This window comes from Salvelinus alpinus, chromosome 13 (genome assembly GCF_045679555.1).
Source record: "Salvelinus alpinus chromosome 13, SLU_Salpinus.1, whole genome shotgun sequence".
Taxonomy (NCBI): domain Eukaryota; kingdom Metazoa; phylum Chordata; class Actinopteri; order Salmoniformes; family Salmonidae; genus Salvelinus; species Salvelinus alpinus.
Genome location: NC_092098.1, coordinates 12,827,913 through 12,855,163, shown reverse-complemented (window position 1 = coordinate 12,855,163; position 27,251 = coordinate 12,827,913). Strand labels below are relative to the sequence as shown.

Below are 27,251 nucleotides of genomic sequence, written 5' to 3'. Positions count from 1 at the left end.
TTATTGCCTACCTCCTCATGCCTTTTGCACACAATGTATGTAGACTCATTTTTTCCCCCTACTGTGTTATTGACTTGTTTATTGTTTACTCCATGTGTAACTCTGTTGTCTGTTCACACTACTATGCTTTATCTTGGCCAGGTCGCAGTTGTAAATGAGAACTTGTTCTCAACTAGCCTACCTGGTTAAATAAAGGTGAAAAAAATAAAAATATAAAAAACTGTAATACCAACATGTTTCAAGCAGACCACCATAGTCCCTGTGCTCAAGAACACTAAGGTAACCTGCCTAAATGACTACCGCCCCGTAGCACTAACGTCTGTAGCCATGAAGTGCTTTGCAAGGCTGGTCATGGCTCACATCAACACCATTATCCCAGAAACCCTAGACCCACTCCAATTTGCATACCGCCTCAACAGATCCACAGATGATGCAATCTCTGCACTCTACACTGCCCTTTCCCACCTGGACAAAAGGAACACCTACTTGAGAATGCTCTTCATTGACTACAGCTCAGCGTTCAATGCCATATTGCCATCTAAAGCTCATCACTAAGCTAAGGACCTGTTGTATTTGGCGCATGTGACATAACATTTGGTTTGATATTAGCCTACTGAGCAACAACATTTGCATAGAAGCATGCCACACCTGTATAGAAGGACATCATTTAGGCACTGCTGTTAGTTTGAGAATATAAAATAACACTGTTAGTCGGAAGTTTACATACACCCTAGCCAAATACATTTAAACTCAGTTTTTCACAGTTCCTGACATTTAATCCTAGTAAGAATGTATGTCTTAGGTCAGTTAGGATCACCACTTTATTTTAAGAATATCAAATGTCAGAATAATAGTAGAGAGAATGATTTATTTAAGCTTTTATTTCTTTCATCACATTCCCAGTGGGTCAGAAGTTTACATACACTCAATTAGTATATGGTAGCATTGCCTTTAAATTGTTTAACTTGGGTCAAATGTTTCGGGCAGCCTTCCTCAAGCTCCCACAATAAGTTGGGTGAATTTTGGCCCATTCCTGCTGACAGAGCTGGTGTAACTGAGTCAGGTTTGTAGGCCTCCTTGCACGCACACGCTTTTTCAGTTCTGCACACACATTTTCTATAGGATTGAGGTCAGGGCTTTGTGATGGCCACTCCAATTCCTTGACTTTGTTGTCCTTAAGCCATTTTGCCACAACTTTGGAAGTATGCTTGGAGTCATTGTCCATTTGGAAGACCCATTTGCGACCAAGCTTTAACTTCCTGACTGATGTCTTGATGTTGCTTCAATATATCCACAGAACTTTCCTTCTGATGAAGCCATCTATTTTATGAAGTGCACCAGTCCCTCCTGCATCAAAGCACCCCCACAACATGATGCTGCCACCGCCATGCTTCACGTTTGGGATGGAGTTCTTCGGCTTGCAAGCCTCCCCCTTTTTCCTTCAAACATAACGATGGTCATTATGGCCAAACAGTTCTAATTTTTGTTTCATCAGACCAGAGGACAATTCTCCAAAAAGTACGATCTTTGTCCCCATGTGCAGTTGCAAACCGTAGTCTGGCTTTTTATGGCAGTTTTGGAGCAGTGGCTTCTTCCTTGCAGAGTGGCCTTTCAGGTTATGTCGATATAGGACTTGTTTTACTGTGGATATAGATACTTTTGTACCTGTTTCCTCCAGCATCTTCACAAGGTCCTTTGCTGTTGTTCTGGGATTGATTTGCACTTTTCACACAAGTATGTTCATCTCTAGGAGACAGAACCCGTCTCCTTCCTGAGCGGTATGATGGCTGCATGGTCCCATGGTGTTTATACTTGCGTACAATTGTTCGTACAGATGAACGTGGTACCTTCAGGCATGTGGAATTTGCTCCCAATGATGAACCAGACTTGTGGAGGTCGACAATTTTTCTTCCTGAGGTCTTGGCTGATTTCTTTGGATTTTCCCATGATGTCATGCAAAGAGGCACAGAGTTTGAAGGTAGGCCTTGAAATACATCCACAGGTACACCTCCAATTGACTCAAATTGTCAATTATCTGTCTGCAAACAATTGTTGGAAAAATGACTTGTCATGCACAAAGTAGTTGTCCTAACCGACTTGCCAAAACTATAGTTTGTTAACAAGAAATTTGTGGATTGGTTGAAAAACAAGTTTTAATGACTCCAACCTTAAGTGTTTTTTAAACTTCCGACTTCGACTGTATATTCGATGCAAATGTTCCCACCTAAAGTAATTTGTGATCACGGATGCTTATGAAACTACTATATATAGTATTTTTTTTCAGCTGTCAGGACGCATCTCTAAACAACACAGCTGCCAGGACAAAATTCATAACTACTCCGTTGGCTAGTTCAGCTATCTGTCAAGAAATTGGCAGGTTGTAACTTGATCCTACTGCTACGATTGGATAGAGTGAGGCTGTAACTCCACTCCCTTTCAAATGTCTCTCCGTGGCTCATATTACTTGCTAGCTGCGGTTTATTGCTACTACGATAACTAGTGAATGGCGATGACATATGCTACCAAGCCATGAATGTGCGTAATATAACAACGACAGCAAGAGTAGGAAAAAAGATGAAGCGACAATGCACATTCTGTCTGACTCAAATCTGCCCATAGTTTGAGAAGTAAGAATGCACACACACACGCTGCTCTACAGCTTTCTTGATCTATAAACATGCAGGTAGATTCTTAGGTAGCTAAACCTATTGCCAACCATTTTATTCAGGCATTTTAAAACGCTTCCTCCTTTCCTTGTTACGACAATCATCGAACCCGACTATCAACTGTCAATTTTACTGTATGGACACGGTTGCAGCTGATCAGATCAGTACATAGCTTACGTTACACCAAAGAGGTTTAGAAACTCGGTGGTTACACCGCAAGTCAGATGGCTCATTGCTGAAAATGGTGCATTTTCAAAATGATGACCTGCTAATGTTAGCTATCTACGTTAGCTGTTAGCTCCTATCTGATATCTTAGCACCATGTTTATCTAGCCTGCCAGCTAGCATAGTAGCTAATACAGCTAGCTAGCTAACACCACAGATGAAAGGGTTGGTTATCGGAATCTTTGCAAACAGGTCACATAGCTATCTGCTTAGCTAGCTTAATGCATGCATGTCGGGCACGTCAACACGAGCCTTAATATTAGTTAATTAAACTAATAGTTGCAACAGGAGATTGATTTTTGGTCACTGTAAATTCATCAATTTCTCAATACGGCACTTTTATGTTGGAGAATGAGCTAGCTTATGATTTTTCCCAGCTAAACATTCCTCGGCATTGTGCAGTGCTCGTGGCTCAGGTGGCGGCTGGCATATCATCAGTTTTGCTATGTAGAGGGACTATTTGCGAAGCTAATAGAGAAGGGCCTAAAAACTAGAAAATGCCAATATCGGTCGTTCTCTAATTTAAATTACATAAAAAGCTCAATGATGGAGCCTAAAAGAAAAGGTCATATGAATATTATATTACCAGTTTGCAAATATTTGTCATTGCACTTGTGTGAGCGTGCCTTCATATTAGGGTTGAATGGCAATTTACCGCCCAAAACTTCTCCCTTTTCCCGGGATAAATGACTGAACAGCATGGCTTGAAAGGGAACTGTTAAATGATATGCTATGTCTAAATCTGGCTTCACTATGACCTCTGCATGATGAATCATCATCGCTCAGTGTGGGGAGAGACGGCCCATCTCAGTATGGAGCGCAGTTCACAATGATGTAGACCTGTCATCTATCTCATGGAAACTTTTTTTCTTGTGACAGGTAGGCCTACATTTTCTGCAGCATTGTCTGTGCTACATTAATATAAAGACAGAATGCGTGTCTAATTTACCCATCTCCATCTGGCTTTCAGAGGTCACCTTATTTTTTAAATAGTGAATAGACAGAATGCCTTTGGACGGTTGGACCTTTGGACGGTTCTGACTTAGAATATGTGGACAACTACAAATACCTAGGTGTCTGGTTAGACTGTAAACTCTCCTTCCAGACTCACATCAAACATCTCCAATCCAAAGTCAAATCTAGAATTGGCTTCCTATTCCGCAACAAAGCATCCTTTACTCATGCTGCCAAACATACCCTTGTAAAACTGACCATCCTACCAATCCTCGACTTCGGTGATGTCATTTACAAAATAGCCTCCAAAACCCTACTCAATAAATTGGATGCAGTCTATCACAGTGCCATCCGTTTTGTCACCAAAGCCCCATATACTACCCACCACTGCGACCTGTACACTCTCGTTGGCTGGCCCTCGCTTCATACTCGTCGCCAAACCCACTGGTTCCAGGTCATCTACAAGACCCTGCTAGGTAAAGTCCCCCCTTATCTCTGCTCGCTGGTCACCATAGCAGCACCTATCTGTAGCACGCGCTCCAGCAGGTATATCTCTCTAGTCACCCCCAAAACCAATTCTTCCTTTGGACGCCTCTCCTTCCAGTTCTCTGCTGCCAATGACTGGAACGAACTACAAAAATCTCTGAAATTGGAAACACCTATCTCCCTCACTAGCTTTAAGCACCAGCTGTCAGAGCAGCTCATAGATTACTGCACCTGTACATAACCCATCTACAATTTAGCCCAAACAACTACCTCTTTACCTACTGTATTTATTTTATTAATTTATTTTGCTCCTTTGCACCCCATTATTTTCTGTCTCTACTTTGCACTTTCTTCCGCTGCAAACCAACCATTCCAGGGTTTTTTTTTAGTTTTATTTTACTTGCTGTGTTGTGTTCAGTTCACCTCCATGGCCTTTTATATTTTTATTTATTTATTTTATTTATTTATACATATATTTGTTTGCCTTCACCTCCCTTATCTCACCTCACTTGCTCACATTGTATATAGACTTATTTTTTTTTCACTGTATTATTGACTATATGTTTGTTTTACTCCATGTGTAACTATGTGTTGTTGTATGTGTCGAACTGCTTTGCTTTATCTTGGCCAGGTCGCAATTGTAAATGAGAACGTGTTCTCAATTTGCCTACCTGGTTAAATAAAGGTTAAATAAAAAAAAAAAAAAAAAAAAAAAAATAGAACACATTTTTTATTGCAGCTGCAGAGTTTTAAAACAGCCTATCACTCGAATAGTATTGCTTTAAATCAGTGCACTTGCAAGTTCTGTCTTTCTCTCCACGGCAACTCCATTCAAATTGCATCCAAAATAGATAATCAAGTTCTCTATGTATATACATGTATGTGCATGTATATACACATGCATGCATGAAATTACTAGGAAATATAGTCAAGATGTTGACCAGGTTGTAAATAATGTCCTTCAAACTTTGCTTTTGTCAAAGAATCCTCCATTTGCAGCAATTACAGCCTTGCAGAACTTTGGCATTCTAGTTGTCAATTTGTTGAAGTAATCGAAGAGATTTCACCCCATGCTTCCTGAAGCACCTCCCACAAATTGGATTAGCTTGATGGTACCATACGGTCAAGCTGCTCCCACAACAGCTCAATAGGTTTGAGATCCGGTGACTGTGTTGGCCACTCCGTTATAGACAGAATACCAGCTGACTGCTTCTTCCCTAAATAGTTCTTGCATAATTTGGAGCTGTGCTTTGGGTCATTGTCCTGTTGTGGGAGGAAATTGGCTCCAATTAAGCGCCGTCCACAGGGTATGGCATGGCGTTGCAAACTGGAATGATAGCCTTCCTTCAGATCGCTTTTACCCTGTACAAGTCTTCCACTTTACCACCACCAAAGCACCCCCAGACCATCACATTCCCTCCACCATGCTTGACAGATGGCGTAAAGCACTCCTCCAGCATCTTTTTTTCTGCGTCTCACAAATGTTCTTTGTGATCCGAACACCTCAAACTTAGATTTGTCTGTCCATAACACTTTTTAACCCAATCTTCCTCTGTCCAATATCTGTGTTCTTTTTCCCATCTTAATTTTTTATATTTATTGGCCAGTCTGAGAGATGGCTTTTTCTTTGCAACTACCTAGAAGGCCCGCATCCCGGAGTCGCCTCTTCAATGTTTGACGTTGACTGGGGTTTTGCGGGTACTATTTAATGAAGCTGCCAGTTGAGGACTTGTGAGGTGTCTGTTTCTCAAGCTAGACACTAATGTACTTGTCCTCTTGCTCAGTTGTGCACCAGGGCCTCCCACTCCTTCTATTCTGGTTAGAGCCAGTTTGCACTGTTCTGTGAAGGGAGTAGTATACAGCGTTGTAAGAGATCTTCAGTTTCTTGCAAATTTCTCGCATGGAATAGCCTTCATTTCTCAGAACAAGAATAGACTGACGAGTTTCAGAAGAAAGATATTTGTTTCAGGCCATTTTGAGCCTGTAATCGAACCCACAAATGCTGATGCTCCAGATACTCAACTATTCTAAAGAAGGCCCGTTTTTTTATTGCTTCTTTAATCAGAACAACAGTTTTCAGATGTACTAACATATTTGCAAAAGGGTTTTCTAATGATCAATTAGCCTTTTTTAAAATGATAAACTTGGATTAGCTAACACAACGTGCCATTGGAACACAGGAGTGATGGTTGCTGATAATGGGCCTCTTGTACGCCTATGTAGATATTCCATAAAAAATCTGCCATTTCCAGCTACAATAGTCATTTACAATATTAACAATGTCTACACTGTATTTCTGATCGATTTGATGTTATTTTAATAGACAAACAATTATATTTAGCTAATTAATGATTGGTTATGCATAATAAGCTTTTAACTTAAAGCCTCTTTCTCTTGCACAATACGCACTCGCCTTTGCTCCGCTGGCCTCTCTCCTTACAAACCGCTCCTTAGCTCTTGGAGTCCCATGCCGGAAAAGCTAGACTAGAATAGCTTGCTGGACATGATTTTTTTGCATTACTTATAGACTATTCGAAGAGAGACTCAAGCTTTTGTTTGCCTGAATGTTAAATACAGCAGCCAATAAAAGTCACATCTAGTTTGAAAGAAGAGCGAACGTGCGATGGTGGTAGGCTATAGCAGTTATTTATTCAGACCCGTAACCATTCAATCTTCGTGAAGAGAAGTGAAAGCCTTCTGCATCTAATTCTAGTTTTATATTATTCAACGATGTCATGAGAATGATCAAGACAAGGACAACTAAACGTATTTAATTTAACTGTTGAAAGCGAGGAAGGAATGAAGCATCAATAGAGAAAGAGGAGGTAGTCTAACATTAGGGGAAATATTATGAAAGGTGTGTGTATATGCATCAGCCTACTAATTACACAATTAGGCCCTATTATATTTAAAAGAATATTCGTTAGCCTATACTTGTAACATTGTGACTTAAATTTTTGATCAAAGCTCTAATCAAATCCAGACATAGGCCTATTTATATGCTTTTGAATGACACTTCCGGTTTTTGCCTGAAATACCGGGTTATCTAGGGGAGAAATGATTTATCGGCTTGGAACATCTGTAAAATACCGGGAAAATATTAAACCCTACTTCATATTAGTGAGTGTTGTGCTAGACTGCTAGTAGTGTTTCTGTTTTGTAATGCTCAGAGGACATTGTGTCATTCAGGCAGATGTGTCATTCTCATGGTTATCTTGTTCTGTCAAGGCCAGCGCTCGCCCCCTGAACCCTGTGCTCCCATGCTCCTCACTGCTCCACAGTCAGACAGGAAGAAGTTTTGTCCCTCAGGAAGGATAGGCCGCTTTACACACTCATCCTGCTCCAGCCACAGAGTTGCCTGCCCAGTGTCCACCTCTCTGCCACAGGAAGTGTTTGTCTGGATGTGTTTTTGAAATGCTTCAGGGAGTGAAAAATATTTTAGAGGGCATCTACTTTGAGTTAGTAGCCTATGCAGTGAATTGCAGTTTAGAAGGGTTTAAGTGTTCACTTTATCTATCATTCTCACTCTGAGATGAAGCAATTAAAATCGATTCTGCAGCCATTACACATGGGAGCTAGGGCTGGGCGATATGGCGGAAATATCATATCACAGTATTTTAAAACATTTTGACGGTATTTGTTGGTATTTTATGCCATGCGGGGCTGCATGATATGGGCCAGCAAACTAGGCCTTATTTTTAACAAAATTTTGCAATTGGGATTTGACTTGCGATTTAGAGCGCAACACTTGGGTGAACTGTTGGAATCATGTACATATAATGATTATTCTAATTCTATAGTTAGGATATAATAGTGGGCACTTTGAATAAGGTGATATTTGACATGACAATGCAAGAAAATGGCAATAGTTTTTGTTGTGACAGGGTAGGAACCAAGGTGTTGTGTTTTTTAGGGGACCCTATCATCTTTGGCTACATTGAATGTCTTCTCTTAGCTACTTCATGTAGCTAATATATTCATGCTTCACGTATTCCTCTTTCATTTAGAAGATACTGTTGCACAAACAACCTACTGATTTATGTCTACACCATCACTGGTATTATTGTTCAAAATAACGTTATAGAATGTAACGTAAAAACCAGAACCGGTTCGTGCATCAATACCAGTATATTGTAAAATACAGCATACCGCCCAGCCCTAGTGGGAGCTGGTGGATAGATGCTGTTTTTCTTGTGGTTGTCTCAGCCTACTTACAACACATTAGAATGGAGCAGAGTGGAAGGAGGTGCTGATGTCATCCCATTACTTAACATTCCAAATCAGATCCTGTTCCACTTGTGTCTCACGTCACGTGGGATCTTACTCCTGCTGACAAACTGGCTGGGAGAGGTCCTCCTGCTCCTCCTCCTCCTCAGCCCACAGGCTGTAATTAGCCTGTTCCTTCTCTGGCTCTGTCAGCAAATGTGTTTAAGGACAGATGGTCCTCATCTGCCCACTTCATTTCACTGGAGGAAAATAAAACAAAAACTAGGGTTACAATATGCAGGGTCTTTCCTCTCCATGTAGGACTAGTTCACTAGCGGCAGCCTGGCCTTCAATAGGCTCCTCGTCTTCCTCAGTCAACCTGCGATCAACAGATTGAGACAGGACAGTACTGCAGATCTCAGACACAGAGGTCGTATAAGTCAGTTCTACGTGTAATTCTATCGTCTCGGGTTACAGGTTAAATGACTCATGTTTGAGTGGGTGCAATAACAATCTTACTGCCGAGTTACTTCTCAACCATTTACGTCACAGTATTTTTGCTTGGAAGTCTGTGTTCATGTTCTTTTGACTATAAGTCATGTAAGAACTTCCCTGACTTATTAGATATTGTAATGATTAGAGTTGGACAAAAAGCATCTCATGAAGGAAGCCAGTACACACACTACATGACCAAAAGTATGTAGACACCTGCTCGTCAAACATCTAATTTCAAAAGCATGGGTGTTTAATATGGAATTGGTACCCCCTTTGCTGCGATAACAGCCTGCACTCTTCTGGGAAGGCTTTCCTCTAGATGTTGGAACATTGCTGCGGGGACTCGCTTCCTGGCTCGCAGTTGGCGTTCCAATTCATCCCAAAGGTGTTCAATAGGGTTGAGCTCAGGGCTCTGTGCAGGCCAGTCATGTTCTTCCATACTGATCTCGACAAACCATTTCTGTATGGACCTCGCTTTGTGCATGGGGGCAGTTGGAAGAACAGAATCGTCTAGAATGTAATTTTATGTTGTTGTGTTAAGGGGTCCAGCCCGAACCATGAAAAACAGCCCCAGACAATTATTCCTCCTCCACCAAACATTACAGTTGGCACTATGTATGAGGCAGGTAGCATTCTCCTGGCATCCGCCAAACCCAGATTCATCCGTCGGACTGCCAGATGGTGAAACGTGATTTATGACAATGGCGGCGAGCTTCACACCACTCCAGCCGACGCTTCACATTGCACGTGGTGGTCTTAAGCTTGTGTGCGGCTGCACGTCCATGGAAACCCATTTCATTAAGCTTCGGATGAACAGTTATTGTGCTGACGTTGTTTCCAGAGGCAGTTTGGAACTCGGTAGTGAGTATTGCAACCGAGGACAGATGAGTTTTACGTGCTGCGTGCTTCAGCGGTCCTGCTCTGTGAGCTTGTGTGGTCAACCACTTCACGGCTAAGCCGTTGTTACTCCTAGACATTTCCACTTCACAATAACAGCCCTTACAGTTGACTGGGGAAGCTCTAGCAGGGCAGAAATTTGACAAACTGACTTGTTGGAAAAGTAGCATCATATGACGGTGCCACGTTAAGTCACTGAGCTCTTCAGTAAGGCCATTCTACTACCAATGTTTGTCTATGGAGATTGCATGGCTGTGTGCTCAATTTTATACACCGGTCACAAACGGATGAGGCTGCCCAAACCTTAGACTGGTACTATATATATATATATATATACCAGTCTAAGGTTTGGACACCTACTCATTCCAGGATTTTTCTCTCTTTTTTTTATATATATATATATATATATATACTATTTTCTACATTGTAGAATAATATTGAAGACATCAAAACTATGATATTACACATGAAATCATGCAGTTACCAAAAAAGTGTTAAACAAATCAAAATGTTTTTTATATTTGAGATTCTTCAAAGTAGCCACCCTTTGCCTTCTTACATTTACATTTACATTTAAGTCATTTAGCAGACGCTCTTCTCCAGAGCGACTTACAAATTGGAAAGTTAATACATATTCATCCTGGTCCCCCCGTGGGGAATGAACCCACAACCCTGGCGTTGCAAGCGCCATGCTCTACCAACTGAGCCACACGGGACCACCGCTGGCCTTGACAGCTTTGCACACTCTTGGCATTCTCTCATCCAGCTTCATGAGGTAGTCACCTGGAATGCATCTCAATTAACAGGTGTGCCTTGTTAAACATTAATTTGTGGAAATTCTTTCCTTAATGCGTTTGAGCCAATCAGTTGTGTTGTGACAAGGTAGGGGTGGTATACAGAAGATAGCCCTATTTGGTAAAAGACCAAGTACATATTATGGCAAGAACAGCTCAGATTATATATATATATTTTTTCTTCCCCCTGTAGATGTTGGGTGTCACTGAAATCATTCTATGCACATTCTATGACCATTTTGGAAGCAGCTTTTATAACTCTCATGTAGCATGACAGCATATCCAGTATGCTCTACAGCAACATGTAGATGACAAGGTTTGGAGTTTTTAACACTATCAGTAAAACATTGTTGACGAGCGTTATTTTTCCACAGATCTTCCTGCTGGCCTGTCCGCCATGTAAAACAGCCATGGTCATCTTTAGGTGAGTACCTCCATTCTACACTGTCATGAAATCTCAACCCCACCTTAACTGGCTGCCTTGTCTTACAGACTATAAGTAACATAGTAAACGTTAATCTGAGACACCTAAATTAGTATGTTATGCTTGGTATGGTTACGTAAGAGTGAAGATTACTTCAGGATGGGTGTGTGTGTAACGTGAACGTCTAGCAACCCAAAGGTTGCGGGTTCGAATCTCATCACGGACAATTTTAGCTAATTAGCAACTTTTCAACTACTTTCTATTTTGCAACTACTCAGTACTTTTTAGCTACTTTGCAACTACATAGCATGTGTGGTGGAAATTCTAACCAAAAGGGGAGAGACTGTAGATTGTTCAAACAGCAACTTTATTATAAGATTTGCAAAAATGTTGCAATTCATCAATTACTCAAATAGTTTGGAGGCCAAAGAACAGAGCTGTCTCTCTCCTTTTTTATAGAAAGTACATCCTCTTATCTGTGTGACAGTTAGCAGATGTGCAGAAACTGGGCCGGGGAACGGAGTTGTAGAAAGTAATTTAGATAGCTGATATCGCCACCATTCTCTGTTCCTCCCTGCAATTCCCACATACTGTAGCTAAATTCCTGCCAATTGTAAACACAGGAGGTCACATATTGCGGTGGCACCCAAACGACTCATAAATCTGTACGCTCAGATTTTTTTACTAAGTCACACAAGACAAGTTTGTGTCAGTAAAACATACTAGCATATAACAAAGGACAATTATTTAAATAACAGCATAGTATGTAAGTAATTAATTAATTAATTTTCATGTCAGCTAACTCTTCCCTGAACCCAAAAACCTAACCCCTAGCCTAGCTAACATACAGGGGGAAGCCAAAACACTGTAACATGAGATTCCTATGATGGCAGCTTTTTTTTTTCAACATGAGCTTCAATAATGAGAGTCCACTTATGTTTTTAAGTTTCTGTGCAAAATAAAACACTTATTTGCAACATTACACACCTCGGCTGTGATTATCAAATGTCCTGAGAAGGAACCTCAGCCTGACCGCCAGATGATGAAACTACATTTGCATGGCACTGGTTTCAAATGTCATGCTCTGTCAGGGTCTTATAGCAGGGGGAGGACACCCACAGTGGGGATCACTGCAGGACACCTGGGCCCTGTTCTGGCCTCTACTCTCATTAGGAAGACTGGGGCTGGAGCACAGCCATGGTGACCTCCACAACCCTCCCTGTTTCAATCAGGGCCCTGCTTTGTCCTTCTGCCACGCAGTCAGAAGATAATTGAAATGTAGCTGAACGAGTCTGCTTAGAACAAAAGATGATCATGAACTATAGGAAAAGGAGGGCCGAACATGGCCCCCATTCACATCGATGGGGCTGTAGTGGAGCGTGTTGAGAGTCAAGTTCCTTGGTGATCACATCACCAACGAACTATCCATGGTCCAAACACATCAAGAAGGTCGTGAAGAGGGCACGACAATGCCTTTTCCCCCTCAGGAGACTGAAAAGATTTGGCATGGGTCTCCAGATCCTCAAAGTTATACAGCTGCACCATCGAGCATCCTGACTGGTTGCATCACCGCCTGGAATGGGAACTGCTCGGCATCTGACCGTAAGGCGCTACAGAGAGTAGTGAGTATTGCCTAGTACATCACTGGGGCCAAGCTTCCTGACATTCAGGACCTATATACTAGGCGGTGTCAAAGGAAGGCCCAAAAAATTGTACGACTCCAGTTACACAAGTTATTGTTATTTTATTGTTCGTTAATATTTTCTACTTTCTTAAAATTGCGTTGTTGGTTAGGGGCTTGTAAGTAAGCATTTCACGGTAAGGTCTAAACCTGTGGTATTCGGCGCATGTGACAAATCGCAGTTGTAAATGAGAACTTGTTCTCCACTGGCCTACAGGGTTAAATAAAGGTGAAGAAAAATAAATAAATACAATTTGATTTGGTATGTAGGCTAATTACAGTTCCATGAGGAAAGGGAATGTGATGTAACACAAGCTTCAGGAATATGGCATGTCACATATGTCGTGCTGAAGATGGTCAGCAATCAAATGCAAGGTCATTGCATTAAACCGCCAGTCCGGTGTTAAACCGGTGTAGCACATGTTTCTATAGCTTAGCACTGTGACGCTGACAAGTGCAGATGGTATGATATGGTATGGCTGCAAGCCATATGCACCAATCTTCACCAAACTTAAGCAAACTTAATTTTTGAGTGGAGTTTTTCAAACCATCTTTTGGTATTTGTTTCTTTAGTCCATTGTTGATTTAGTCCCAACATGTTTTGGATGTCAGCAATTAAGTTTTCTAAATAGCTAACTTTAAAAATACAGAAATACAGCCAGTATAATGCATTTAGCATCATATGATGCTGCTTTTTGCATCAGACCAGCTGTATTTCTGTATTTTAAATGTTATGTATCTTAGAATTTTGCTGACATGCAAAACATTTTCTGATGTGTGCTCTTTCTGTCAACAGGCTTCAGGTCCATATGCTGAACGGTGCTTTACTGGCCCTCGTCTTCCCTGTGGTCAACACTAGACTGGTAAGTAACCATCATCTAGCATCAGTTAACCTTTCATTGCTACCCATCCCGGATCCGGGAGCATCCTCATCAAAAAAGCTAACTAGCATAGCCTAGCCTAACGCGACAGGGATATAATATAATTTTCATGAAATCACAAGTCCAATACAGCAAATGAAAGATAAACATCTTGTGAATCCAGCCATCATTTCCGATTTTTTTAAATGTTTTACAGCGAAAACACTATGTATTTCTATTAGCTAACCACAATAGCAAAAGACTCAACCGCATATTTTCACAATTTTTCTACCGCATAGGTAGCTATCACAAAACCGACCAAATAGAGATAAAATTAGTCACTAACCAAGAAACAACTTCATCAGATGACAGTCTTATAACATGTTATACAAATGTATGTTTTGTTTGAAAATGTGCATATTTGAGGTATAAATCATAGTTTTACATTGCAGCTACCATCAAAAATATCACCAAAGCAGCCAGAATAATTAGAGAGCAACGTGAAATACCTAAATACTCATCATAAAACATTTATGAAAAATACATGGTGTACAGCAAATGAAAGATAAACATCTTGTGAATCCAGCCAATATTTCCGATTTTTAAGTGTTTTACAGCAAAAACACAATATAGCATTATATTAGCTTACCACAATAGCCAAACACACAAACGCATTTATTAGCAGCAAAAGGTAGCGATCGCAAAAACCAGCAAAAGATATAAAATGAATCACTAACCTTGACCAACTTCATCAGATGACAGTCTTATAACATCAGGTTATACAATACACTTATGTTTTGTTCGAAAATGTGCATATTTAGAGCTGCAAACCGTGGTTATACATTGTGAATATGTAGCATCGATTCACCAAATTGTCCGGAGCTATTTTGGACACTCACCTAATCTGACCAAAGAACTCATCATAACCTTTACTAAAAAATACATGTTGGACAGCAAATGAAAGATACACTAGTTCTTAATGCAACCGCGGTGTTAGATTTTTTAAAATAACTTTACCATAACAAACAGCTTACGTTATAGCGAGACAGTGCCCGCCAAAACGCGAATAATAGGACTCAACATTTTCCACAGAAATACGAAATAACATCATAAATTGTTCTTACTTTTGCTGAGCTTCCATCAGAATCTTGTACAAGGAGTCCTTTGTCCAGAATAAATCGTTGTTTGGTTTTAGAATGTCCTTCTCTCCTGTCGAATTCGCTCCACAAGGCTAGCCAATGTTGATGACGTTCCCAATTTCTCTCGACGCAGAGAACGGAAAACTCAAAGTCCCATTGTAAACGTTGAATAAACTGATGAAACTCGGTTGAAAAAACCTACTTTATGATGTTTTTCTAATATGTATCAAATAAAAACAAAGCCGGAGATATTATCCGTGTATACCGAACGCTTATCATAAGACAATAGGGAGGTGCTTCCCGCGCCTAGGTAGAGAAAGGAATTTCTGGACACGTCATTCCAAGAGCTCTTGTTCGACCTCAGATCAAGCTAGACACCCCATTCCACCTTCCACTGCCTGTTGACATCTAGTGGAAGGCGTATGCAGTGCATGCATATCCATAAATATAAGGCAATTCAAGGCAGGCCCTGGAACAGAGCATCGTTTTCAGATTTTTCACTTCCTATCTGGAAGTTTGCTGCAAAATAAGTTCTGTTTTACTCACAGATATAATTCAAACAGTTTTAGAAACTTTAGTGTTTTCTATCCAATAGTAATAATAATATGCATATTGTACGATCTAGAATAGAGTACGAGGCAGTTTAATTTGGGCACGATTTTTTCCAAAGTGGAAACAGCGCCCCCATATTGACAAGAAGTTAAATTCACTGTAATAGTGTGCTTTGCAGTCACTCAGACTGTCACTGCTTCATAGTTTCAAAGATTTCATGATGCATATCACACTGAACAAAATATAGAATTGCAGGAATGTCCACCAAAGCTGTTGGAAGATAATTTCATTTCTCTACCATAAGCTGCCTCCAACATCGTTTTAAGGAATTTAGCAGTACGTCCAACCGGCCTCACAACCGCAGACCACGTGTATGTTGTATGGGCGAGCGGTTTGCTGATGTCAGAGTTGTGCCGCTGGGGCAGTGGTAGAAAAAGTACACAATTGTCATACTTGAGTAAAAGTAAAGATACCTTAATAGAAAATGACTCAATTAAAAGTGATAGTCACCCAGTAAAATACTACTTGAGTAAAAGTATTTGGTTTTAAATATACTTAAGTATCAAAAGTAAATGTAATTGCTAAAATATACTTACGTATCAAAAGATAAAGTTAAAGTATAAATCATTTCAAGTTCCTTATATTCAGCAAAGCAGACGGCACCTTTTTATTTTTTTACGGATAGTTAGGGGCACGCTCCAATGGATGACTACTCGCTGTATGCGAACAAGTGATATGCGTTTGGAGCAACACTGTCTGTATCCAAGGCTCAAACCCAATCGTTCACACAACAACAGAATGCAGCACATGACTGAAAAGAGAAAAGACAACCAATTTGCTAGTTACAGCATCAGCGCGCGCTCTGGAAAGACAGTGGAGAGTGGAAAGGCAGTTTGCCAATTAACTTACAACAGAATGTCACCTGAACGAAGAGGTAGGTGAGAAGCCTGACCACGTAGACTGGGGTGAGAAGGTGATGAAGCGTACTTCATGAAATGTAACCGAAAAAACAACTGGCATTTGGAAAGTTTGAAATGAGGGAGAAAGTGTGGTGGAACAAGGATTGTTAGCATTGTTCAGTATCTTGCTAGCTGGATCGAATTATCCGTTAGCTAGCCAGAGAAATGTTGAGCAACATTAGCCAACTTAACTGATCAAATAATTGAGTTTATAGTGTGAAAATTAGTTGGCTAATAAAGTGAGCTAGCTAATGTTACATCAGATGAGTTAACATTTAGTAACTTAACCAATTCTCTATAGTATTAACTGGTAATGTTATACGACTCTTTGACGTTCCTCAAGTTATAACGCATTAGTTGCTTACTGGACCCTGGCAATCTGTGTGAAATGTTAACTCGTTAACTAGCTAACGAACTAACTACTATCTGTGAACTAATGTTTTCCCTCTACAGTATGTGATAAATTTTCGGAATGAGAGAATTAGGTGAAAGTGAGGCGTTGCTTGTTAAACAAGTGGATTCAGGGATCAAGTGTAGCTGGAGCTGGGCCTGGCTTAAGCTGGATGCCACTATAGAGGTGGAAGGAATACCACACACTTTCCCTCTTTCTCACTTCTTCAATACAGTGGATAAAAAGGGGTATGCCAGGTGTACTCTCTGCCTGAAAGAGATCAATTATGCCAGCAAAGGGTATCATGCTCTGCTGGCACATTGTACAGTAAAACAGATGTTCACAGGCAGAAAGTGTGCAGTGTAGCCCAAAGATATTGTTTTTGTTGTGTTGAACTTGACAGTAACACGTGTGAGTGAGGGGGGAATATTACATTTTTTACTCAGTGAACGTTATTTTTGCACACATGTAGCCTTGTGCACTTGATCGACGTCTACTATAGTGGCCACTATAATAGAGCAAAAATGGAATGCCTGTTTGATTCATTCTATTTCTACTTTAAGATGTTTTTTTCCCAAGTGAAATATTTAGATGTGTGTGGTCACAAGCGTTCTATTATAAAGGCTGTCTTGGCTAACTGCAATATTAGTGTGCTGTTCTTTCTCAAGACTTGAGTGTCATTTGCAGTAAAGTCTAGCAAACAAATAACATCGGGTTGCTTTCTTTACATTTTTTAGCTGTGAGTTAGGTTAATTAATCACTTATTTTACACACAGAGACTGATCATATTCTTTTGTTTAATTAGTTAACACCTGCATTTCCCCCTAGCAGGGATTATTTTGCATGTTTCTATGCAACAAAAAAAAGTGTCACCTTTTTGGGCCCTCACCAGTTTACTACTTTCAAGTATTTTTACTTAAGTACTTTACACGACTGCGGTGGGGTTATGGTATGGGCAGGCATAAGCTACTGACAACGAACACAATTGCATTTTATCGATGGCAATTTGAATGCACAGAGATACCATGACGAGATCTGTGACCAACAGATGCATATCTGTAATCCCACTCATGTGAAATCCATAGATAAGGGCCTAATTCATTTATTTAAATTGACTGATTTCCTTATATGAACTGTAACTCAGTAAAATCTTTGAAATGTTGCGTTTCTTTTTGTACTTTGTACTGTGTGCGTGCATACATACACAGAAAAACACATCTTGCATTGCTTATGGTTAAAGCGCCATATTTATTTGAAAGAAGCATTTTAAGGACAAAGAATATGCTGGATCTTCTTGACTTGTGGGATAGGAATTTAACAACGGTCCTTTTGTCCAGAGGACAACCAAAAGTAACTGTCTAGTTGACAATTGCAGACCCTGTAAAGCATCTCAGCAAATATCAACTTGTCTCAACCCAATGTAACCATGGTGACGTAGAAGGTAATTTTTATGAGCCTTCCGGACTATGTGATTGAATGTGACAAAGTGAAAGCAGAGCCCTACAGTATCTGTACTTGGCTACTGCTGACTGAATAGCTGTTAAACTGCCTCAACCCCCACTTCCTCTTCACTCTGTCCTCAGGCATTTCTCATTGCTGCATTTCACTTTCCCTTCACTTTCCCTTCCCTGCTCTGGAATTGTGTCTCTTGCTACTACTCACACATCAGCAATGGAAACCAAGCCCAGATTTTATTAGGCCTGTTCTAGTTCCCTTAATAGACCCATTTTGTTACATTTATCCATTGACGACTCAAAAGGGCTTTGGTTTCTCTTGCACAAGACTAAATTCAATGGTGTTGGCTGCCCCAGCCCCCGAACAGGCTCTAACAACACAGTATGCAAGGATTATTTTGTCTTCCTCAAGAATTCTGCCTTTTCTGTATTATTATCATTTGTTTTTAGTGGTGTTGTGATCAGTTCCTGTAGGTTTGAGGATTTGAACTTGTACATGATGCTATTGATTTAGAATACCATCAGGTCAGATGGTTATGAAGGTGTCTCAGATTCATTACTCAGTCGCTTGGTTCCTGTCCAATTTTGGTGAGTGTCACGAACCGGCTCGAAGTTCGTAACAAAAAGGGAGACAACGTGGAGATAAGGAATAACATAATATATTTATTAACAGAAGTAAACTAAATACAATTAACAATGGCGTGTGTAATCAGTAGTGTAAGTGAGTGGTTGCGTGCATTAATGTGATAATGAGGGGTGTTGAAAGGTGCCAAAGCAAACAAACCAAACTGCCACAAAAATTACACAACCAAATTCTAACAGGGTGTCTGCATGGAGAGAGTCTCCTCAATGAATGGGGAAGTGGTGTATTTATCCAGGGACACACCCAAGCCCAGGTGTGTCCCATTTCGCTGACGATGCCCCCGGCTCCGCCCACCGACATCCTATTAAGGAAAACGAGCAAAGAGACAGCAGACAGAGTGGGAGTGTCGTCACAGTGAGGTACACACTGGGTGTTTCTCAAAATACATACTACCGTGCAAAACGGAGCACGGAGGGCTCTTCTCAAATGCGTACTCCATTTGTACATATATGTTGAAGGATGCATTGCTTCAACAGAAAGTGTGCAGAGAAATACAGTACCAGTCAAAAGTTTGGACACCTACTCATTCCAGGGTTTTTCTTTATTTTTACTATTTTCTACATTGTAGAATAATAGTGAAGACATCAAAACTATGAAATAACACACATTGAATCATGTAGTAGCCAAAACAGTGTTAAACAAATCACAATATATTTTATATTTGAGGTTCTTCAAAGTAGCCACCCTTTGCTTTGATGACAGCTTTCCACACTCTTGGCATTCTCTCAACCAGCTTATTGAGGTAGTCACCTGGAATGCATTTCAATTAACAGGTCTGTCTTGTTAAATGTAAATTTGTTGAATTTCTTTCCTTAGCAGCTCAAATAAGCAAAGGCAAACGACAGTCCATTATTACTTTAAGACCTGGTCAGTCAATCCAGAATATTTCAAGAACTTTGAAAGTTTCAAGTGCAGTCGCAAAAACCATCAAGCGCGATGATGAAACTGATCTCATGAGGACAGCCACCGGAATGGAAGACCCAGAGTTACCTCTGCTGCAGAGAATAAGTTCATTAGAGTTAACCGCACCTCAGACTGCAGTCCAAATAAATGCTTCACAGAGTTCAAATAACAGACACATCTCAACATCAACTGTTAAGAGGAGATTGTGTGAATCAGGCGTTCATGGTCGAATTGCAGAAGGACTTCTGTTTCACACAGAGAAATAATTCCAACTCTTTTAGAAACTAGAAAGTGTTTTCTATCCAAAAAGAATAATAATATTCATATTGTACGAGCAAGATTTGAGTAGGAGGCCGTTTGAAATGGGCACGATTTCACTGGCTACTCAACACTTTGCCTTGCAGCCATAAGAAGATATCTTGGTTTGTCTCTATTGCCATTGTCCTGGCTGGAAGAAGGTACAGTGAATGGGAGGTGCAGCGTGAGGTAATACGGTAGGAGGAGTGGGCATGCTTCTCAAATGAAAAGTTTGATGCGTTCTCCACACTCTCATCCTCACAAGAACGTCCTCGGAGAATGCACTCGGCGCGTGAGTGTGGAGCACTGTAGTATGCATATTGAGAAACACCCATGGTCTCTCCTCCCCATGGACTATATGGGGCATGGTCTCACTCACACATCATATCTAGACGTTCTGGGGTTTGTTTTAGTGTCATCAGTCATCGTGTCCATAAGGATTTACAGTGCCTTCAGAAAGTATTCAGATGTCTTTACTTTTGCCACATTTTGTGACATTTATTATTCTAAAATGGATGAAATTGATGAGAGAAAAAAAACGATCTACACACAATACCCCATAATGACAAAGCAAAAACGGAAATATCACATTTCACATAAGTATTCCGACCCTTTACTCAGTGCTTTGTTGAAGCACCTTTGGCAGCGATTACAGCCTTGAGTCTTCTTGGGTATGACACTACAAGCTTGGCACATTTGTATTTGGGGAGTTTCTCCCATTCTTCTCTGCAGATGCCCTGTCAGGTTGGATGGGGAGTGTCGCTGGACATCTATTTTCAGGTCTCTCCAGAGATGTTTGATCGGGTTCAAGTCCGGGCTCTGGTTGGGCCACTCAAGAACATTCAGAGACTTGTCCCAAAGCTACTTGTGCGTTGTCTTGGTCTTCACCGTCTTGGCTGTGAGCTTAGGGTTGTTGTCCTTTTGGAAGGTAAACCTTCGCCCCAGTCTGAGGTCCTGAGCGCTCTGGAGCAGATCATCAAGGATCTCTCTGTACTTTGCTCCGTTCATCTTTCCCTCGATCCTGACTAGTTTCTCAGTCCCTGTCGCTGAAAAACATCCCCACAGCATGATGCTGCCACCATCATGCTTCACCATAGGGATGGTGCCAGGTTTCCTGCAGACCTGACGCTTGGCATTCAGGACAAAGAGTTCAATCTTGGTTTCATCAGACCAGAGACTCTCTTGTTTCTCATGGTCTGAGTGTCCTTTAGATGCCTTTTGACAAAGTCCAAGCGGCCTGTCATGTGCCTTTTACTGAGGAGTGGCTTCCATCTGGCCACTCTACCATAAAGGCCTGATTTGGAGGAGTGCTGCAGAGGTGGTTGTCCATCTGGAATGTTCTCCCATCTCCACAGAGGAGCTCTGGAGCTCTATCAGGTTCCATTGGGTCCTTGGTCACCTCCCTGACCAAGGCTCTTCTTCCTAGGATTGCTCAGTTTGGCTGGGTAGCCAGCTGTAGGAAGAGTCTTGGTGGTTCCAAACCTCTTCCATTTTAATAATGATGGCCACTGTGTTCTTGAGGACCTTAATTGCTGCAGGAATGTTTTTGTACCCTTCCTCACATTTATTGAAAATGAAACACTATCTACTTAAGTATTCACACCCAGTGGTGGAAAAAGTACCAAATTTTCATACTTGAGTAAAAGTAAAGATACCTTAATAGAAAATGACTCAAGTAAAAGTGTCACCCAGTGAAATACTACTTGAGGAAAAGTATTTGGTTTAAAATATACTTAAGTATCAAAAGTAAATGTAATTTCCAACATATAGTTAAGTATTAAAAGTACAAGTATAAATCAATCATCAAATTCCTTATATTAAAGCAGACGGCACCATTTTCTAGGTTTGTTTCTATTTACAGATAGCCAGGGGCACACTCCAACATTCAGACATTATTTACAAATGAAGCATGTGTTTAGTGAGTCTGCCAGATCAGAGGCAGTAGAGATGACCAGGGATGTTCTCCTTATAAGTGTGTGAATTAGACCACATTTTCCTGTCCTGCTAAGCATTCAAAATGTAGCGAGTACTTTTTGGTGTCAGGGGAAATGCCTGGAGTAAAAAGTACATTATTTTCTTTAGGAATGTAGTGAAGTACAATTTGTCAAATAGTAAAGTACAGATACCCCCCAAAAGAACGACTTAAGTACTTTACACCACTGTTCACACTCCTTAGTCAGTTCATGTTAGAATCACCTTGGCAATGATTATTATTATTATTATTATTTGACCCTGCTGGTCATCTATGAACATGAATATCTTGGCCATGTTCTGTTATAATTTCCACCCGGCACAGCCAGAAGAGGACTGGCCACCCTTCATATGGTTGTTCCTCTCTTGGTTTCTTCCTAGGTTCCAGCCTTTCTAGGGAGTTTTTCCTAGCCACTGTGCTTCTACGCCTGCATTGCTTGCTGTTTGGGGTTTTAGACTGGGTTTCTGTACAGCACTTTGTGACATCAGCTGATGTAAGAAAGGCTTTATAAATAAATTTGATTACAGCGGTGAGTCTTTTTGGGTAAGTCTCTTAAAGCTTCTTATGGCTGCATCCCGCTACCGGGATCGATATGACAGCAGCCAGATAAAGTGCAGGGCGCCAAATTAAAAAAACAGAAATCTCATAATTAAAATTCCTCAAACATACATGTGTCTTATATCATTTTAAAGGTATTCTTGTTCTTAATCCCACCGACGTGTCCGATTTCAAATATGCTTTTCAGCGAAAGCACTACAAACGATTATGTTAGGTCACCATCAAACCACAATAAGCACAGACATTTTTCCAGCGAAAGATAGCAGTCAGAAAAAGCAGAAATAGAGATAAAATTAATCACTAACCTTTTATCTTCATCAGATTACACTCATATGACTTCATGTTACACAATACATGCATGTTTTGTTTGATAAAGTTCATATTTATAACAAAAAATCAGTTTACATTGGCGCGTTACATTCACTAGTTCCAAAAACATCCAGTGATAGTGCATAGCCACATCGTTTCAACAGAAATACTCATCATAAATGTAGATGATAATACAAGTTATACACATGGAATTATAGATATACCTCTCCTTAATGCAACCTCTGTGTCAGATTTCAAAAAAACATTACGGAAAAAGCAAATCATGCAATAATCTGAGACGGAGCTCAGAACAATAGCCAAATTAGCCGCCATGTTGGACTCAACAGAAACCAGAAAATACATGATAAATGTTTCCTTACCTTTGATGAACTTCATCAGAATGCAGTCCTAGGAATCCCAGGTCCACAATAAATGCTTGATTTGTTCGATAATGTCTGTTATTTATGTCCAATTAGCTACTATGGTTCGCGCCTTCTGTAAACAATTCCAAAGTCAGAAAGCGCCTCCACTATAACGTGACGAAATGTCCAAAAGTTCCGTAACAGTCAGTAGAAACATGTCAGACGATGTACTGAATCAATCTTCCTGTCTCCTTCGGCCCCCCTTCACATTAGTCATCAGACAAAGTTCTGTTGACTGTTGACATCTAGTGGAAGCCGTAGGAAGTGAAAACTCATCTATATCTCACTGTCATTTCAATTGAGAGCTTGGTTGAAAATCTGACACCTCAGAAACAATTCAAACAGGAAGTGGAACTTCTCAGGTTTTTGCCTGCCATATGAGTTTTGTTATACTCACAGACATACTTCAGAGTGTTTTCTATCCAATATGAATAATAATATGCATATATTCGCAACTGGGACTAAGGAGCAGGCCGTTTAATATGGGCACCTCTTTGCACCTTTCATCCAAGCTACTCCATAAGAAGTTAAGAGCTTTGCACACCTGGATTGTACTATATTTGCACATTCTTTTGAAAATTCTTCAAGCTCTGTCAAGTTGGTTGTTGAACGTTGCTAAACAGCCATTTTCAAGCCTTGCCATAGATTTTCAAGCCGATTTAAATCAAAACTGTAACTAGGGCACTCAGGAACATCCAATGCCGTCTTGGTAAGTAACTCCAGTATATTTGGCCTTGTGTTTTAGGTTATTGTCCTGCTGAAAGGTGCATTTGTCTCCCAGTGTCTGTTTGAAAGCAGACTGAATAAGGTTTTCCTCTAGGATTTTGTATGTGCTTAGCTCTATTCCGTTTCTTTTTATCATAAAAAAAATGTCCTAGTCCTTGCCGATGACGAGCATACCAAAAACATGATGCAGCCTCCATCATGCTTGAAAATATGAAGCGTGGTACTCAGTTGTGTTGGATTTGCCCCAAACATAACTTTGTATTCATGACATAAAGTTAATTTCTTTGCCAAATGTTTAGCAATTTTACTTAAATATATTTTTTTAACTAGGCAAGTCAGTTAAGAACAAATTCTTATTTACAATGACGGCCTACCCCGGCCAAGCCCTAACGACGTTGGGCCAAATGTGCGCTGCCCTATGGGACTCCCAATCACGGCCGGTTGTGATACAGCCTAGAATCAAACCAGAGTTTGTAGTGATGCCTCTGCACTGAGATGCAGCGCCTTAGACCACTGCGCCACTCAGGAGCTGTATAGTGCCTTATTGCAAACAGGATGCATGTTTTGGAATATTTTTTTATTCTGTACAGGCTTCCTTTTTACTCTGTTTAGATTAGTATTGTGGAGTAACTACAATGTTGATCCATCCTGTTTCTTCCTGTCACAGCCATTAAACTGTAACTGTTTTAAAGTCACCATTGGCCTCATGGTGAAATCCCTGAGCGGTTTCCTTCCTCTTTGGCAACTGAGTTAGGAAGGACGCCTGTATCTTTGTAGTGACTGGGTGTACTGATACACAATCCAAAGTATATTTATTAACTTCACTATGATGAAAGGGATATTCAATGTCTGCTTTTTTTATTTAATTTAATTTTTTACCCATTTATCAATAGGTACTCTTCTTTGCGAGGCATTGAAAACCTCCCTGGTCTTTGTGGTTGAATCTGTTTGAAGTTCACTGCTCGACTAAGGGACCTTAAAATTTTCTCTGTGTGGGGTACAGAGAATAGGTAGTCAATAAAAATGTGTTAAACACTATTGCACACAGTGAGTCCATGCTACTGTCACAAACCGGCTTGTAGCCCGTAACAAAAAGGAGACAACGTGGAGATAAACAAATAACAAATGTATTTATTAACTAAAGTTAACTATAAACAAGTAACAATGGGGTGTGTAGTCAGTGGTTGTGTGCATTGATGTGATAATGAGAGGTGCCAAAGCAAACACACAAAACAGCTACAAAAATGCCATAACCAAAATCCAACAGTATGTCTGCGTGGAGTGAGTCTCCTCAATGAGTGAGGGAAAGGTGTATTTATCCCCAGGACACACCCGAGCCCAGGTGTGTCCCATTTCGCTGATGACCCTCCCGGCTACGCCCACCGACCTAATAAGGAAAACAAGAGCGAAGAGAGAATTCGGCAGACATTGGGAGGGTCGTCACACTACTTATTAAGTGACTTAAGTAAATTTGTACTCCTGAATTTATTTAGGCATGCCATAACGACAGGGTTGAATACTTACTGACTCGAGACATTTCAGCATTTCATTTTTAATACATTTGTAAAAGTTTCTAAACTTAATTCCACTGATATTATGGGGTTGTATTTGTGTGTAGGCCAGTGACAATCTCAATTTAATCCATTAAATTCATTCTGTAACACAACAAAATGTGGAAAAAGTCAAGTGGTGTGAATACTTTCTGAAGGCACTGTATACTTTATTTCTAACAAGTTATTAATAGTTAAACAAAGCAAACATGGTGGTAAATAACCAGACCGTACAACACATTCTGCTAGTCCAGTTCACAATACCCGAATGAAATGTAGTTTGTTGTTAATCTGTGGCGTCCAGTTTGGACCGAGTTTTAGTTTATTCAGAAGATTTGTCTTATTAGAAAGTAAATGCACCCTTTGAAAGTCTCGTCAAGAATTCCAGCCATGCTGTCAACTGTAATGCATGTATAGGAGGGGGAATTGAACAGTAAAGACAAAGGCTATGTACGTAACTAAGGCCTCATTATGTGACTTTGGCCTTGTTTAGTACACTTGAGTTCCCTTAACCTGCTCTTGGTCTGTGGCCACCAATTCCTACCTCCTTTTATTGCTGTCTGGCAGGCAGGCAGGGTTTGTGTTGTTGGCCCAGTAACCACAGCAGCACGTGACCGGCAACTCTCAGGAACCCCTGACCAACACTGAGGCTCCACACACACACCCGTCTGTCTGTGCAGGCTGGAGGAGAGTTCTGTGTCTGCGCTACAGACACAGTCATCTATAAGGTCATAACCGATCACCTAAGGTATTCTAACTTTTTTTTTTTTGCAGGGACCCCATTTTTTTCCCACAAGAATTTCTCCTGACCCCACCCCAAATCTAATGACAAATGTAGATTTTTACATCAACAAATAACCTTCAATTCATTACATTTTAATCTTTTATCAAAATGAAAAGAAACCAATGAATACGTGTACTCTTATTTTTTTCCTATCCTTCTCAAACACCTTTGTATATTGTTCCATACAATAATCTGTGCTTTTTAATTATTTGTTTACAAAAAAAAATCATAGTAAAGTTTCCCCGACTTTAAATAGTGCTGATGTAGTGTTTCCTTTGTCTCCTCCTCGAGGTAATGCATTAAGAGAAGTCACCATATGGACAGGAATTGATTGCGTTCAGTGTAAAGAATAGCTTTGTTATGTGATTAACTCTAAGACCATGCAGCCCTGCAGCATGGGTTATTACCCCTGGTCTAGAGAGTGTGTACTCTGTGGGTTTTCTGTGCTTTACACAGACACCTCCTTTCCTCTGCAGCCACAATCTGACTCACATATCTTTGTACTGTTAAGGCTAGCTGGCCAATTTACAGAGCTGTTACACTCTGATGCCTATGGGAATGGTTCTCTTGTTTGTTTTAAAACGGGAATTTGCCTAACTGAAACCAGAACGCCACTTTTATTCAGACTAAACACCAGCCATGTTTTGATCCAATTGTGCTTTCAAACATTTCCATAGCCAAACAATGTCAATTGCAGGAGCAGGACATTGTTTAACATTCAATGTAGTAAGGCGAACATTCATGTATGTGTATATGCTGAAATGAAGCTGATGATGTTCATGTAGATGCTGAACACTTATCTGTTCTGTTTGTCTGTGTTCAGCTTCCGTTTGAGAAGGAGGTCTACTACATTCAGCATTCCATGCTCTACCTGGTGCCGGTATACCTCTTCAGGAAAGGAGGT

General features: G+C 40.5%; 1 protein-coding gene across 3 annotated transcripts in view; it reads left to right on the top strand.

The window, feature by feature from the left end:
- Positions 1 to 27,251, top strand: part of LOC139537129 (transmembrane protein 164-like) — a 57,759-nt gene that overhangs the window by 20,709 nt on the left and 9,799 nt on the right. For all 3 annotated transcript variants that reach the window (XM_071338069.1, XM_071338070.1, XM_071338068.1), the window contains exons 2-4: positions 11,098 to 11,147; positions 13,625 to 13,691; positions 27,171 to 27,249. In XM_071338069.1, the coding sequence (XP_071194170.1) occupies positions 11,098 to 11,147; positions 13,625 to 13,691; positions 27,171 to 27,249 (196 nt within the window). The remainder of the gene's footprint in view (positions 1 to 11,097; positions 11,148 to 13,624; positions 13,692 to 27,170; positions 27,250 to 27,251) is intronic.